The sequence below is a fragment of the Etheostoma cragini genome, chromosome 21, assembly GCF_013103735.1.
Source record: "Etheostoma cragini isolate CJK2018 chromosome 21, CSU_Ecrag_1.0, whole genome shotgun sequence".
Classification (NCBI taxonomy): Eukaryota; Metazoa; Chordata; class Actinopteri; order Perciformes; family Percidae; genus Etheostoma; species Etheostoma cragini.
In genome coordinates, this window is record NC_048427.1 from 15,194,263 (window position 1) to 15,211,553 (window position 17,291).

Consider the following 17,291-nt stretch of genomic DNA (forward strand, 5'->3'; position numbering starts at 1 on the left):
GAGTTAACTGTGACTTTGGTGATCCTCTGACTTTTCCATGTCTGCCACCATGAGGTTGAATTGTGTTTTATATCTTGACAGCATTGGATGGGTTGCTGTGAGATTTGGTACACACATCCATGATCCCAGGATGATGAATTTTAATAATGGTATGCCCTGACTTTTCATCTAGCGCCATCATCAGGCTGTACCTTGTCTTTAGTGCTGATTAGCAGACACAAATGGAATCTGCAGATTTTTTCTTTACAGTTTTTAGCAGCGATCCATAATGAAAACCTATAGCATTTAACGTTTTTTTTTGCACTTGTTTATTTATAAGTTTTATTTATAATTTATAATTTGCGTAAAATCTGTGTACATTTCTGCAAAATTCTGGGGCTGCAGATTCCATGAATCCCTGCTAATTAGCAAATGTTAGCATGCTCACACATTAAGACAAGATTGTGAACATTACAATTGGCATGTTCCTATCACTCGGTCAATGGAGGAACCAACTATACCAGGAAATTACGTGTGCTACCACCAGAGCAAACCAAGTCTCTGTGACTACCTGCAGCCACACTCTGCCACCTTCATCTCTTCATAAAGGTATCTTATAGTTAGGCGTCCATTCTCCTGGTACATGACAGTGATGGGGTCCAGTTTAATGGGGACACAGCAGGCCATATTGGCCTTCTTGGGGTTCTTAATGTTGAGCAGCGTCTGGATGAGGGCGTGTTTTGACGGAGTCATTTCGTCCGTCAGCGGGTGGTAACACAAGCCTCGACATTCGAAGGCGTCATATTCTGGAGGAGCCACAATCCAGCTGTCCCATCCAATGTCTTTAAAGTTGACTTTAAGAGAGGTCCGCCGGCAATATTCCCTCTCTGCCTTTCTTTTCTTTCTCCGTAGATGCTGAGCCTCCGGGATCTCGTTTGTAAGCTGATCTCCTCTGTTCCAGTCGGCGCCCGAGTGTAAGATTGTTTCTTCTTCGCGGAGGATCATCTCTCTTAATTCATTCGTTGTCTCCCTACTCCTGCTACCCAGGTCATCTGAGAAGACCATTAACGCCGCTGAAGTGTTATCTCCAAAAGACACGCTCATATTCAAACAGCCTGCTCCTTCTTCTCCACCTTTAGAGGCCCCACAGTCCTTCCTATCCACCACTACATCAAAAACAGTCGCTGCATGGCCTTCCTTGATCCACCTCTGAATAAATGTGGTCAAATCAAACGTCTCCCATGTGTTATCCAAGCCTGTCACCTCTTTGCCAACCAGCAATTGGGTGGTGGATGTGAAATTGTTGTAATCCACTTCATAGACTTTGATGGTGGACTTAAAATTGTGGAAGCTGACCGTTGACGTGGGATCTGGCAAGAAGAAGAGTTGTAGTTCAGCAGCAGTGATCTTTTCATGGTTGGGGATGCTGATGTTGAACTGCAGCCTGTACTTTGACTTTGTGCCATTTGTCACAGAGAGGGGGATATCTGTTGGAGAGAAACAAAGAGGGGATCATTTAAAACAGCAGCTGAGATTTTTTGGTAGGTCAAAATGAAATAAAGTAGAAATTCTTCTAAGAAATCAGTATATGCATCCTTAAAAGTATATTTATATATATCTGATTGTGTCCCAAAAATTAGTGTTCTCCAGTGGGCATTGCGTTTTGGTTAGTTAGCAATATTCAAATCATAGATTGATGTACAGAATGCTAAGGTTACAGAAATACTGGTGTGTTTTCATAGTCTGGACAATAGAGTGGACCCAGGAAAGAGAGACTTTGTATAATGCAGGACAAAAGATGTTTAAAAACACTTTATTATATTTTAAAAAATGTGAGGGGCATCACTAATCAAGTCTCTATTTGGCCATTTCTAGGTAACATACAGCCATTTCAGTCATCGGAAGTAGTAACACGGCTATCATGTGGCTGTAGTGCAACTACTCAAAGAAAGAAATGCTCTGTAATACATGCAGTCGTTCCTACCAAGGGATTGGGGCCCCCACAAGGGTTGGCAAGATAAATCTGAGAATAACCTGAAAAGGCATGATTCTGCTATACAAAAACATTTTTAGATCTCCTTTGAAGGTATCACAGGCCAAAAAGGTTGGAAACCACTGGTTGAGAGCTTTGTATAATGTAATTTACAAAAACCCTAACTGAACAATTCAACTATTATAAAATGTGCCAAGAAAATGCTAATACAGATTATTTTCTGTAGCTGTGATGAGTGAAAACCCTCTATAATGTCAAACATGGATAATATTGACCTGCTACATGAATGACAGTAGTAGTAGGGATTTCCAAATATTCATTTCAACTCTTTGACTATGACTACTATGACTAATTAAAAAAGGCCCCAGAAAAGATGTTGTCTTAACAACTCCCTTCAATAAGATAGACAGAAGATTATTGAAGATCATACTATTGACATGTCAAGTTTTCTCTGTACCTTGGACAGTGAAGCTTCGTATAACATCAGACTGTGGGTTTGCCAAGCTGTCCGAGGCGTATTTATTGTAGAGCTCCATCATAAACTGAGGGGGGTAGATCTTGCTGGTCTCCTGAGGAACATCCGACAGGTTGAGTTTCCTCAGAAAAACCTCCCTCATGGTTCCCAGCAGGTTCTCCATCTTTGAGTTTGTGTCTTCCTCCTCCAGTAGGTCCTCCTCTAACAGCTGAGAGTAGAGTCTCTCATGGTGCTCACTCTGGATGTCATTATTGAGAGGTTTACAGGTGCAAGAGCAAATAGAAGCCACCAGACACATACACACCTGGACCAGGAATGATCTGGAGCTCTGCATGTTGAAATCAGATCCCTTCTAAGCCACTGAGCTGACACCAACTTTACCTTCTTTCTGGCTTGAAAACCGACTTTGCGATGGCAAGGTTTGAAAATGGAGAACCACAATGCAAGAACCACAGTCCTGGTGTCCACTCCCATGCTCCTAGAGTAAACAGAGAAGCTTGTGTCAACCAAAATAGTAGCTTGGCCAAGCTTATCAGTGCCATTGATGCCTTCTTTTAGACTTTGTTATCATTAGAGGGCTGGCTGTTAATGAAGACAGTGTAAACACTTGACAGCGATAATGAGGCAGGCACTGGAAACTAGAAGATTACTGACAAGCAGACATTTCCATAAAATGCCTTTTCCCAGCTTACGGTTTTGAGGCCAGTGGAAACAAAACACTTAAAAGAAACAAAACTGGACATTGCATTCTTTGCCAATATCATTGCTTAGCAATGTGTGTCAGTCCAACCACTAATATTGCATGCCACACACATGTTCCACATGACTTTGATCCCTTGTTGATCTTTATCTTGTAAACTTGTAAAAAGTGTTCAGACCGGTGTAATGGGAAGGGGCCCATATGGGAGGAAATGTGGAGAAAAGCTGACAGATCATGTCCATATATTTTGGAACTGCGCAGCTGTTTGGTCATGTAGGCAGGAAGTAATACAGGCAATACAGAACATTTTGGGTGATGGAATTGATTGTTCATTTTTAACAATCTATTTGGCCAATATTGCAGCTAATGTATTGGGGTGACACAAGTATTTGTTAATGTTTTGTGTTTCCTTTTTGATTTGTGATCCTATTCAGGTGTGTTCCTGTGCTGGTGACCACAATCCCACAGCTGAAGTTCAGTAGCGCTAACGAGGGAGAAGCATTAAGTGGCCAGTGGGAGCTGGATTGGGCGGTGAGCCAGGGAATTGGAGAGACAGTAGCCATGTTTCCATCCACATTACATAATACTGAATAAAAAGTCCTGAAACAGCACTATTTGAATTTCATCAATATCGACACACAGTTTGTACGTTCAATCTCAAAATCCCTAAATGGCTCATGCGACACGCGCTGATGGAAAGGTTATTTGCTGAATAAATAATGAATTACGATAAGTTTTTAGGTCAATTTATGGTAGCAACTGGCCATTAAACAAGGACACTATACAGATAGACCACACTCCAGAATTTACAAGGACCCAACAGTTCTAGTAGTTTCCTCCAGAGCAAGCAACAGTGCGACAGTGGTGAGGAAAAACTTCCTTTTAGGCAGAAACCTCGGTCAGACCCAGGCTCTTGGTAGGCGGTGTCTGACGGGCCGGTTGGGGTTAGCAGTAAACTGTTTGTCAAATGTTACTTGAATGTTGTGCGATTAAGTGGGAAAATGAATGGAAACACCCTAAAATGTCTCGAATCAATTCGATGTACCAATCTGATCGCAAAAAAAAGTCTGTTAGATGGAAACACATTTTCACTGGCTTTATTCGCATGAATGCTTTTAGCCAACATCAGGTCCTTTCATTGACAATTGGGAGGAAACATAACTAGTATGTGTGTGCTGAGAAAGCCAGTAGGGCAGTAAGAGCTGTCTATTAGTTCTGACTTTCAATTATTTGATTTTTTCTTCAATTGTTTCTGCTCACTCTTTGTTTTTCTGTCCTCCGCTCCTAGAATTAATAGGGACAGAGAAATGTAATAACCCAGTAGGGGGTGGTGGTGGTGGTGGTGGACTGGCCACTTCAAGGCCCCAAATAACCACAGAGGTGTTTACAGTTATTTTGGCTGATTGGACCTCCTCCCAGGACTGTGTGGGTGTGTATATACTGATTGATTGACATTTTCCCGAGTCTCTTGTTAGCTCTGTTGCACCCCAGCACAAATGACAGCTGTAGCATTCTCTTCAGTAGATACAGATTTGTAACCTAATACATTTCCATCAACGCTCTGGGCCACCTTCCATGTAAGCACAGAGTACTAATCAGCCACAATAACGGAAATCTCCCATGTGGATGTTCAGAGGCTTTAATGCTTCTGTCTCATTAATGCTGAGCAGCTTCAGCCGTGGGAGTGACCTACACACCTGATATGGATTACAAATTTTAAAAAAAACAGCAAAACCGAAAACAGTAAGCAAGGTAACATTTAATGCTATGAGGTGGGTTTGAAACCCTGTCACGGAAGAAGTGCAATTTAGCGTGTTCGCTGTTTTGTAGGCCTAGTGGTGTTTTAGTCCACTATAAAGTACCAAGAATTCACAGCTAATCTGAGTGTACATACAACAGGGACGTCCACAGGTACAGGCTGATGTTGCCCCGGCAACAGCCCGTTTACCTTTATCACCTGAGTTACCCCTCTGGAGGAAAATAAATAAATACATAGTTTCATTTTTTTTTTTACTGTTGGCAGTCCATCATTAGTGAAGTTGAGTATGCTTTCTGACAAAGACAATATGTGGTGCGGGCATGAAATATAAGCTACTTCTAATTAAAATACATCAGTTTGAAATTTGTGGGTAGTGTCATGAAAAAAAAAACTGCTTTAAAAAGAATGTTGATTTTATGATGAACAAAATAAAGTAATGAAGTGCAACCTATGTAAGCCACATTACAGTTATTCTCATTAGTACCTCCAGTGCACATTTGCTTCTCAAACCTCTGGCAGTATTTAGGCTACCTGACGTGGTGTGAGCTACCTGACAGTACATATTTATGGCACTGTAAAGTGGCCAGAGCTACATATAACCCATGAGACATCAATGTGGCCTCCAACAGCCGGTTCAAACTCCTCTGAGGCATATTAGCTGAGATATGAGTCACTTCCTGTTTGGTGAGTTGATTGATTACTCTTTGTCCTAAAAGAAGACAGAAACATGTTGGGACTGATTTCCTCCTCTGAGGTATTTTAATGAGTTCAAGTACAGGCTTTTCACAATAAGAGAATCCTTTTATTAAGCAGAAAAATCAAAAGGCAAAGATTTGATCTTTCAACTTTCACACTGAGACATTTTGGTTTTTAAATGAGCTCTGAGGGGTTTGAAAAAATGATCTCAATATTCCAATTAAGATTGAACTTCATAGTCAGTTGACATGTGTGAATCAGGTTTCAGGGAATTTATTGTATAGATGGATGTGATACACTGTATTAAAGGGTTTTGATTGGTCATCACTTATATCTTGGAATGGGATAACGTTTTTTTTAGAAGCATTGTCAACACATTTAAGATGTTTTTTTAATGGACAATCTGTCTAAGAGGTTTAAGGAGCGATGGAAGGAAAAGACAAACTTTGTTTTTCTGCAGGTTGATGAAGGTGATGTTTCTTCTTTCTTAGCCAAAGAAATGGTCCAGTGGGAAATTATGTTTACTGACACCCAGGAGATGAGGGTTCAGACCCTGACTAAGGTAAGCCACACAGGAGTGTTTGTAATGGATGGATGTGGTTTCATGTGTGGTTTCCTACGTCTGTAGGACGTTCCTACGTCTGCCTTTGTATGTGAATTTTCAACTTTAACTGGCAAATTTCCTGCATCAATCTCAACTAATGAGTTTTAGAATTTCTATTCTTAAAAATGAATTAGTTTTTATCACTTTGAATTTGTTTTAGTCTGCAGACTGTTCAGCGGAAATTAGTATTAAAGTAGTAAAGTATTAAATCCTAAAAAGGACACGATAACGTTTTGCCCACTTCTTCTCTTTTTGCTGGCAGGTTTCTCTACAGAGCTCCCCCACAGCTTCGGAGTGGATATTTGACAGCTCCTATGTCAAATTGTGTCTGATGCCTCGCTCTGTCAGTCTGCCGTTTCCTTTGTCTATGTTCCCCTGACAACGGTTTCCTAGCTTTCTGCTTAATTTTCGCTGGCTCAGCCATGACGACAGTGTGAAAAACTTCATCGCTACCTTGTTAGCAGTTTCCTGGATGGCTGTATGTGTGCAGTGCCGTGAAGCAATTCCTTACATTGCGAGACCTGATATCATGCAATACTTCGTGGCGCTTAAGCCAAAGTTGCAAGGGGGGGCGGAAAAAAACTTCATACTACAAAGTTCCCCTTTAACGTATAGATTAACATAACATGTTGACACTTTAACATGCGTTTGTACCAGTGTAAAACACAGTATACTGTTTAAATTCCTTAATTCTGATTCTAATCATTCTATTTAAGATGAGACCCTACCACAAGGCTGCACACCAGAGAGTGACAGAGTGTTGGGCTCATCCATGGTGGCAATAACTACCCCATTAGTTTTCTGTTCATTCTACACACTTCCTTTGCACTTCAGGATTCTTCTAAGCAAAGAACAACCAGACGTTAGGAACCATACATGGAAAATCTTTTATCAACTGATTTATAGTGAGGATCTATAAAATCTGGCATGAGATCAGGGATGATTTTATACCACTGGCAAATAGAACAAAGCCATGATGGCGGAGGCCATCACCACTGCATCCTAGATGGATGATGGGATGTCCCCTTATTTTTGTGGGGGGTCTGAGCCCGGACCACACAAGCCAATGTGTCTGGGGACGTTGGCCTGAGTCCGGCCATTCTTGGAATTTCTGTCTTTCACCCATGCAGTCACTCAGTACTTGTTTCATTACGGGTTTTATAAAATGCTTTCTTTGTGGCCCTTTAAAGCTTTTAAGAGTTCCTCTTTATAGAGTAATGCAGTGATGAAAGGCAACGACAAAATCTACTGTCATGGATACAGCAAATAAGGGCATGCATTAGGAAAATAAACAGCAGGGAAAACTGGACCGAGAAAGATCTGTTGCAAAACTGTGGTCATTTTTACTTTAGGCCCAACTAGTGGGTTGAGAAATATGCAGTAAGAACCTGTTAAATTAAATAAAAGCCTTTGGCCTATTAGCTACTGTCTTTGATGGCTGAAAATAACATTGTACGGAGGCTTGCAATGACCAATGTTTGGTACCAACGTTTAACAGGTTTTTATCTTTCCAAGTCGAGGAATTTAGAAGTATCCAAGCGTTTAATCCTGAATTTCTTTCTTATCAGAGTGCAAAACAACATCTGGACCATTGTGCAACATTTAAACTCTCCAGTTAGCTGTTTTATTTTGAACAGCTCTTTAAATCAGCAATCAGCTTTTTTTTTTCCTTCTAGGGGTCAGAGGAACAAACTGTTCACACAATATAACATCTTGTTAAGGTGATGCGCCAAACCGATAAAATAGCAAGTAGTTGCTTATTCACACATCCAGCAGGCTCAGAGCAACTGTTTTTTTGACAATCTGATTCCTATTAGCTCTGTTTTTGGTTTTTATCAACCCCTGAGCAAAATTTGTATTTTACCTGCTAGTGTAGTGGGGAAGTAGTTTAAAATTCGTTTTCTCAGCTGAAAACAGCTGCCTGCTGTGGCCTGTAAACAATGCTGATGAGAGCGGTGAAAGTGAAACAAAACAAAGTTGTGGGGAGTAGAACCGAACCAAAGAGCTGAAAAAAGATATGAAGCCAAAGCAATTCATAGAGCGATGAAAACTTGGTAGGTTTATCCAACCCCTTCTCATTCCTAGGGTGTCAAATACAGACACTTTGGCACAGCCTTTGGCGTTTGTTACCTTTAGTGTCTGTTTGAAACACACCAGGCTTTCAACTGGAAAACCATTGCCGGCTAAATTCTCTAATTGCGCCAGAAGAATGACAAAGCCCACATTAGGAGGAGGTTGTGGTGGTAGATGGGTCAAACAAACCCAGGGCTTGCACCTAAACCTAACCAAGTAGTTTTGTTTGAATTCACAACTTTAACCCAAGTTTAAAAGAGCGACCATAGTGGAGCTTCACAGTTTGACACGCAGGACGCCCAGTGGGTCGACAAGTGACGGCAAGGGATCCTGACAAAGCATCAGTACGTAACAAGTTGGGATGAGAATGTGTTGGTTTGTTATTACAAGTAACTCGTTGCTTTTTTCACTCATTCAATTCAGTGGTTTTCAAAGTGGGGCCTGTGGACCCCCAGGAGTAAAAAGGAAAACTCATAAATTTTTACTATAACAAATTCTTTCCAAACAATCTATTTAGTGTCAGTTTCCTTGATGTGAAAATGTTTGGGAACCCATGATCTATCAGTTTGTGGACATATGTAAATTGATTAGTGCAGATTTAAGGTTGACTCCCCATCATCACCCTTTCAACGCTGTTAGAAAAACCAAATAATGACTAAAATGAAAAATGAAGAAAAACGAAAAATTACATGACATTACTGCTTGTAAAGAACTGAACAAAAACAAATATATACAGTCAGATTTCAAAACTAGCTACTTTTACTTAATACCTGTAATTATCAAGATTAGCATGACACATCAATAAACCAAGATATAAACCTGACTTTTCATGAAACATGCGCAATCTAAAGCAATGTTATCCATTTAATGTATGTTACCGACCTGCAATAATATATTGAGGTGAAGTGTCAAATGTACATAGACAGGTTTATGCTTTAAATTCTTTTATGAAACCTAAAAAAGTCAAAGGCAAGTTTCTTTAACCGTATGTACAATTCAGTTTATTATCCTTACCACGCATACGTTTGTTAAAACACACATCACATAAATATTCCAATATGCTTTTAGCTATACAGATATAAGGTCAGATAAACTTATCCCTTTTTACTTACTATGAAAATTGACTGTTATTACAAACATTAGATCAACCGTATTTATGAATTAAAGAGAAGTTTCTAAATAGCCTCACATAGTTCTATAACTTTCTCCTATATGTTTTAGTCTCTTCAACTTCCCCAAAATGCACAGCAGGTGGCAGCCTTGCACTGTTTTTCCTCCCTGCTGTAGCACATAGCAGAAGCAAGCAACACATGGCGTCTACATTAAATCACGGTAGTTGTAAAGAAACAAAACAAGTAACACTCATTATATACAAGATATAAACAAAAGCTATCAAAATAGAGTTTAAAGAAGACATTACCTCTCATGCATGATTAACAGTTCTTGCTATATGGGAGGTGTTCAATAGTGACACATGACTTAAGAATAAGTACCATTAGTTTGCATAAGTAGCTACACTATTTACATGAGGGTTGATTAATTTGGCAGGATGCCATGCAGCCTTTGTGTCTCTCAGTCCATTCTGAGTTTGTTAGTCATTGTGTAGTTCATCAGTGTGTCAAAAATTCATTTGAATCACAAAAAAGGGGCAAGCAGCAGAGAACACTGATAACAGACGGTTTCAGAAACTGGTGAAACCCAGACGTTTCCCAGACCAGGTCTGAGTCCAAAGAAAATCAAGTTTTATCTTGCCTAATATTAAAACAAACAAGATCACTTTATAAAAGTGAAAGTGTGCCAAAAAGACTGAAAACGTTTATGAGGGATCAACAGGAATTGAAGATCTACCTTCAAGAGTTTTGTACTTAACTTCAACATCCAGCCGGTCAAGACATTACAGTACATACACTGGTTGGTATTAAGTGCACTTCTTTAAACTGCTTTTGGGTTAAGGGAGGAAAAGAAATGAAGGTGGCCTGGGTGGAGAGAAACCCATCTATGGTTATTGTGGGATCAACGTCGGATCATGCCAGATCCAAAATTCACTTGAGTTCTCAAAACTGAGACTCAAAAGAAGGAGAGCCCTGTAACTGGTATCAGTTTATCCTCAGCTGTCCTGATCTCTGTTGTCCTCTACATTGCTCTTCAACGAGCAATGTCCGGCCCTACCGACAGGCACAGGTATCCACAGACATGCCGGGGTAAACCTTCAGCACCATATTCTTCTCTGTATCCAGGAAAAGAACGCTAAGGGGACTCAACTTCTCTGGGACACAGCACGGCTCGGGGACCCCAGGGACGATTCCCACCGCTCTGACGATGCTCTGGATGGTGGCGTGATTGGAAGGATGCACCACCTGAGGAAAAGAGAGAAGATAAAAGGGAATTATGGCTAATAGAACTTACGGTTCTAACTGTAAAAATAAAGGCAAAAATCCATAAATATGCCAACTGATGCCTTTGTTTGTCTATTATCGGTATTCAGAGGTAAAAGGAACCCGGTAACAAAACAAAAGGTTTCTAAAGCTCACTTTAGGGATGGGGAATCCACAGGCCCCGGCGCAGTAGTAGGCATCAAATGACTTTGGCGCCAAAACCCACTCGCTCCAGCCGATGTCGGCAAAGTCCACCCTGAGGTAACGTCTGGAGCAAACCCTGGGCTCGCTCCACTGTCTCCTCCTGGCCTTTTTCATCGTCCTCTCATCAAAGCTTAGCACCTGGGGCTTGCCCAGGCCCTCGCTGCTCTCCTGGCCCTGCTTCCTTCCAGGTTTCACTGCCGCGGCTTTGGCTTTCGCTGGGAAATACGTGTTCTGCCACAGTTCATGATTCTTCAGAGTGTTGTACTGGACCTCTGGAATGTCGTTGGTTTGGGTCTGGAGATGAAGCTCCCTCCGGATCCTCAAGGCTGAGGCTGAATCTAAACGGGACGCGTCCTCCGCTACAGGGAAAGGCCCGTACCGCTGGAGCGACATGGCCACACTGTTAGGCTCATCTATAGCTCGATCATCAGCATATAGCAAGATAAAAGGCAGGTTAGATGGAGAAAGGCGCTCTTGGCCATGAGGGCTTCTCTGATGCCCCCGAGTTGCCCCGAACCCCATATTAAACTCCACCGTGACCACAAGCTCTTTGGCATCCTTGATGTTTTTCACCACTGCTGTTACATCCAGTGATTGCCAAGAGCCTTTCTTGTAAGGAGTCAGAGTTTGGTTCCCCAGTGGTGTTGCAATAGGTGACTTTGAGGACGCTCCGTAGAAGAGCAGCTGAGGCGAGGGAGGGTAAGGAGGCTGTTGTTCGCTGGACGGTTGGCGGGGCCTTCGGAAACGCCAGGGTTGCTGGTGGTGGCGCGGCCGCTTATAGAGGAAATGAAAAGAGGCGTGGAGGATGACCTCCGATTCTTGCATTGAGGACAGGTTGAACTGGAACACGTCTTTGCCGTGTAAGACTCCTGGACATTATGGAAAGAAATTAGAAGAAGAAAAAACATAAAATGTCTGAGAAAATCATCCCATCTTCCATGCTTTTTCTAAATGTTCTATTGGTTTTAAAAAAAAGAATACATATCAGTACTGTGCTCGCTGTTTCAACCATAATACGCTAAAGCCCTGAAGGAGGACATCTCTCTCTGAAATGGACAATAAAGTCGACTAAAGCAATCAAGTTGCTGCATGGAAAGCTTTACACTCCTTTCTCATCTCATTCTTCCACATTTGACTGACATGAATAACAAAATCCAATACGTCTCCTGCAAACTGTTGCTCAACACATATGACAGAAATAAGCAGCAGCATGGAAAATTTTAAGGATGGCATGCTTCAAGTGCCTGCCTCACCCAAGACTAAAAGCTTGAACCTATAGATGGCTATACTCTTGAAGTTCAAACCTCGTCTCCCACACTTCCACCACAGCCTGAAAGACAAACACTGGATCGGTCCAGTAGGTCTGTCTGTCGCAGGCATATGGAAATGCTTATGGCAGCGAGAGCTCCTCTGAGGCTTTTTGCTGTGTAGCCGGTGTCTGGGTGTGATAATAGGCTCTTGTCTAACACCTAGGCTGTTGCAGCTACCGGAGAACTAACAGTGCTCGAGAATTAAAGTCCCCCAGATCACTAAATCACTAAATCATAGCACCGGTGGGGCATGGAGGTGAAGATGTTTAGCCCAAAAGGGGAGCGAGAGCTGAATGTGCGGGGGACAAAACACCTGCGTTTAGGATGTTGCACGGATATAATAATTAGGATCAGATGCTGTTTCAAGTTTTATTTTGTGCTTATCGAAACTTCTGCTTTTTTTCTGTCAGATTGGCGGAAATTAAAAAAAATCAATCTGAAATGAAATAGACAACAAAATAAGTGAAAAAAAACATAGGAAACAAAACATTCAGCACCCAGCAAATCTTGAGTTTTATTTAAGGATAAGCAGCATAAAACTGTCATTTAAGTTATATAAAAAATGTTACTTGTAAATAAAAATAGGCTCATGCGGATTTACCTTTTTACAATTGTTTAACTGATTTAGGAAATAAACTGTTTTCTTGAGTCTGTGATTCTTCTAATGACCAGCTGGGTCTCTGGACAATTACTTGAGTGGCACAAAAACATGATTCAATTAAGCTAAATTTTGAAAAACTAAAAAATAACCTAGAGATTTTTAAGAAAGCAAAGTGTAACAATTTAAATGTAAATGTATCTATTTCTACAAATTATGGAAAGCAGACTAACCAACCTACCAACACGGCAAGTTTAAGCAGTGACTATTGTTTTATTCTGACCCATTCTCTCCGCTAAAGAAACATGGAATGAAAAGACTCTGGCCACTCACTCGGGACAGCTTTAAAACCTCTCACGGTGTTTCCGTCCCTCTGGCTCTGCGGCCCTTTACTGTACTTCTCGTACACTTTGAACATTTTGATGGAGACCATGTCTAGGTTTGCGCTCTCGTGCGCAAAGACGCGCTGCTCCACAGCCGGTGAGACACCAGCACCTTGACGCACCGCTTCACCAAGATCCTCAGATAACATTTTACCCCAGCTCAACTCCAGAATCAGTAACGCATGCAGGGTCTGAAAAATCCGGGTCGCCATGGTTGATGTTATAGGAAAGAAGTCCATTCAAAAGAAAAGCGGAGAAACTTAATTCATTAAAAAAAGAAGAAGAAAAGAACGAAAGAAGTGCTGATTTACTGTCTCTCGCTGCTTGATGCCCACCCAGCCGGTATCCGGGTAATCCGTGTTAGACCCACACTCCACGGTTCACGGTCTACAGCTGTTTCTACAATGGGAGGAAACCAAGGGAGGACGCACGCAAGCTCTGCTGCTGGATGACAGATGGTGACGTTTCGGAGCGCACAGCCAACCACAGACATGCAGCATTATAGGTGAAGTGTTACGAGTTTTGATTAGCAGCAAAATTAAGAACAGAACAGCTTCCCACCTGAAAGTTAAAATATGCCGTATAAATATGCAACATATGTCAATATAGGTAGGGTGGCTATTTAGGGTCAGACACGAATGATCCTATAAGAGCTGAAAAGTTGAACAGAAACATAAAGTGTAATTTTGCCAATTTATTTTATTTTGTATATAACCTTTATTTATACAGGTAATCTCATTGAGACGATCATTCTCAAAGAAAGGGTCCTTTTGGGACAATACACAACATCAGTTACAGACAGACAGATTACAATCGTATTAACAAGATTTACCAAATAGTTCATAGTCTAAAGTATTATTTAAACAAAAGGGCCAAGTAGACTTAAAGACTTAAAGTACTAAAAACAAGAAAACTAAAACCAAATAAAATGAATGGAGTTGTATTTGTGTTGTTCATAGCATTAAAAAGTACTTTAAAAATGTAAAACCAGCAACATCACTACCCAGAAACAGTGTCCCTGAAATGAGAAGTACATTTTACAGTTTTAATCCTTTGTCCCTGATTGTTGTCATAAGTCAACTAATTTTTTTAGTTGAAAACAAATTAAAGTAAAACAAAAGAAATAAATAAAATCAGCATTTGAATATTTTTCATTACTTTCCCCTTCCTTTGAAACGGTTTTAAATGTTTGATGACTCAGTGGCTAGTTCATCCAATCAAATAAGACTTTGGGTGACTCTGTAGCCACACTGGTCATATAAGGACAGAATCACGCGTCTGCAAAGTTGACATTGGAAATTATCCACTATCATTCTAAAGGGACACTGTTGTCACATACACACGTACATGCAGCAAAATTCATTCTGTGCTGTGGCTCAGCGGTAGAGCGGTTGCCTGCCAATCTGAAGGTTGGTGGTTCGATCCCCGCCGGTGCAGTCATTGTCGAAGTGTCCTTGGGCAAGGCACTGAACCCCGAGTTGCCCCCGGTGCTGCGCATCGGACTGTGAATGTGTGTGAATGTTTATCTGATGAGCAGGTGGCACCTTGTACGGCAGCCCCGGCCACAGTGTATGAATGTGTGTGAATGGTGAATGTTTCCTGTAGATGTAAAAGCGCTTTGAGCAGTTGTTAAGACTGGAAAAGCGCTATATAAATACAGCACATTTACATTTACATTCTCGGCATTAACCCATCCCTTAAGGGAGCAGTGGGAACCCATCTACAGATCTGAACCAGAACCTAGTACATGTTTTCTAATTGCGGCAGAAGCCAGAGCACCCGGAGGAAACCCAAGCAAACATGGGAAGAACATACAAACTCCACACAGAACGGCCCGGAACGACCTGGATTCTAACCCAGAGCGATCTGGGTTAGAATCCAGGTCGTTCCGGGCCACAGTTCTGAGGCAAAAGTGCCAACCATTGGGCCACCATGTCACCAAATGGTTCTTCGCGAAGGAAACGGCGAATAAAACATTCACTTCCAGTGGCAAATCAAATTAGCATCTTTAAATTGCTTGGTGTTCATCTTTGGTGAACACTTTCAAAAATTTCAATAAATTTCAACAAATTGACTGGCAAAATCACAGCCTCAACCAAAAGAAAAGTGGTGTGTGTGGTTGACCCAGCATGGCTGTAGGTTTCCAAGTGAGCCTAGATGTTGATGTTGATTATTGCTGTGTTTTGTTGCTCTATTTTTAATTGTCCTTTGTCTGTTTTTGACATGCTCTATTTGAACATGTTGTAACCTTGTAGTAGTGTGCCTTCTTGGCCAAGTCTCCCTAAAAAGAGATTTTTGACTTGCCTTACTGGGGTGATTTTTGGAGTGCTAACTAACTCGGGAAAGGAACGTTAGTGCTAACTTGGGTCATAGTAAAGTGCAACCAATAGCTGTTATATAGTAACCAATACATATTTTCAGAACTTATTATGTAGTTGTATGGCTTTGCTCACTTTTCTCCAAGCCCTCTCCTTATTTAGTCTGGCTCAGTACTGATATTGAGTTGTAAAGCTCTGTGTGCCCACAGTCAGCAACAATAGGTTTTTCCTCCGTTTGTGATACTTAGTGACGTCCGCTATTCACATGTGTTTGCGTTGCCCTGCACAAAGTTGTGTCTCTGCATTAAGTAATTGCGTCGCTCCAATTTTTTTTCTCACATTTGCTCTGAAGAACTCATGCCTGCCTACTTTTTGGAAAGTTAGGGCTGAAAAAAAACTGTAATTACACCGCTCAAATATTCCGTTTTACTGGTAAATCTGACACAGTAGAGAAGCAAAAGATTCTATTACTTCCTGGCACTTAAATACCTTGTCATCCCAGAAAGTGGAACAGTCAAATTCACACATGGGAATCATTCCTTTTTTGTTGCGTTTTCTATCTGACAGAAAAGGTGCAATACAGCTAATGTGCTTCTTTGCTTGTTTTGGACTCTGTTCATCTCTCGGTTGCTTTAGAGTCAACAGCTGTCAAAATGGCTTGTTCAATGGCACAAATGTGCATCTCAAAGTTCATCTAAGTTCATGTTAATTGTGTGTAATGCAAAGCTGTCCCGGAGTGATATAAGCTTTTGTGTGGTTAAAAAAGCATATCATCATAGTAAATGTAGCAATGTGGGGGGAGGGACTTCACTGAAGATGCTTATCTCAGCCTCAAGATAGCTGATAACTCGCCAAGATGAGTGACAGGCTCTCCTCTGCTTTCTGTTTCTGATACAGAACAATAGTTTCCCTGTGAAAGAGATGGCAGCAGGCTAGGGCCACCACGGGCCAGACAGCTATTAAAATACCTCCTACTGGTCTTGAAAGGGGATCACAAGGGGCTCTTTGACACCACCGTGTCTTACATCGGATATAAATGACTTTACTGGGACTGGGGTCCCTTTCAGTAAAACACTGGTGTGTTTAAAGTTTGTGCTGTTTCAAAGATAGAGCCAGATAGCATCTGTCTCCATCCAGGGAGCTATCAAACTCTGTTATCACTCAGCATGGGCTTGTCTAATTGGTTCTAATGGGGTTGGACAAACGAATGTTGCTCTCGTGAGTCTTCTTTTGATGGCGCTTTAGATCATCCTCACCAGTAAAACAGTGCGGTCTCATGAACGTATGATATCGCAACACATTCTCACTCCCATCTTGTAAAATACGGACGTTTGGTCAAATGCCTTTGTCATTGTTATAACGAGACCTTTACCGTCATATAACACGCGCTTGGTCGGGACTATCGGTGTCCCTTTTGACGCTGTTAGGTTAAGGAAAAGGTTGTGCGTGGGCTTATGATTCTTTGACTCACGGGTACGGGACGATTTGTTTAGGAAAAGGTCCTGGGTCGTCTTACAGTTCCATTACACTAGGGCTGTAGTCAAGACCACCTTTGTTGAGTCCAAGAAAAGTCAGAGACCAGGACTAGTCGAGTCCGAGTCAAGACCGAGTCCGAAGAGGTTCGAGTCCGAGTCAAGACCTAGTCCAAAGAGGTTTGAGTCCAAGACCGGACACGAGTATTACAGCCCTGCATTACACACAGGAATAACGGGAAAGTTAAAGAAGAAAGCGGCTTCCCTGACACGCGCCAATAACGGGACGGTTAAGGACACACGCTGGGCACAAACCACGCTCTCCTGGGTGAAAGTCCTATGTTTGACCCAT

At 41.5% G+C, this 17,291-nt stretch overlaps 2 protein-coding genes across 2 annotated transcripts; both read right to left on the reverse strand.

Moving 5' to 3' along the window:
- Window positions 1-458: 458 nt before the first annotated feature.
- Window positions 459-2,941, reverse strand: gdf2 (growth differentiation factor 2). The gene is made up of 2 exons (XM_034859756.1): window positions 2,430-2,941; window positions 459-1,466 (listed from the first exon to the last, which is right to left on the reverse strand). Exons 1-2 carry the CDS (start codon window positions 2,779-2,781, stop codon window positions 547-549), a joined length of 1,272 nt encoding a protein of 423 aa, XP_034715647.1. The 5' UTR covers window positions 2,782-2,941; the 3' UTR covers window positions 459-546.
- Window positions 2,942-9,025: 6,084 nt separating this feature from the next.
- On the reverse strand, window positions 9,026-13,574 carry gdf10b (growth differentiation factor 10b). The gene is made up of 3 exons (XM_034859755.1): window positions 13,100-13,574; window positions 10,811-11,727; window positions 9,026-10,636 (listed from the first exon to the last, which is right to left on the reverse strand). The coding sequence occupies exons 1-3, from the start codon at window positions 13,386-13,388 to the stop codon at window positions 10,445-10,447; spliced, it is 1,398 nt and encodes a 465-aa protein (XP_034715646.1). The 5' UTR covers window positions 13,389-13,574; the 3' UTR covers window positions 9,026-10,444.
- Between the last annotated feature and the right edge of the window lie 3,717 nt (window positions 13,575-17,291).

Excerpts from the sequence above, each read along its gene's own strand:
- gdf10b (XM_034859755.1), bottom strand. The coding sequence starts at position 13,388 with ATGGACTTCTTTCCTATAACATCAACCATGGCGACCCGGATTTTTCAG. Across the intron at positions 11,728-13,099 it reads AGGTTTTAAAGCTGTCCCGA|GAGTCTTACACGGCAAAGAC; the intron begins GTGAGTGGCCAG and ends CATAATGTCCAG. Across the intron at positions 10,637-10,810 it reads GTGGATTCCCCATCCCTAAA|GTGGTGCATCCTTCCAATCA; the intron begins GTGAGCTTTAGA and ends TCTTTTCCTCAG.
- gdf2 (XM_034859756.1), bottom strand. The coding sequence starts at position 2,781 with ATGCAGAGCTCCAGATCATTCCTGGTCCAGGTGTGTATGTGTCTGGTG. Across the intron at positions 1,467-2,429 it reads ACGAAGCTTCACTGTCCAAG|ATATCCCCCTCTCTGTGACA; the intron begins GTACAGAGAAAA and ends TCTCTCCAACAG.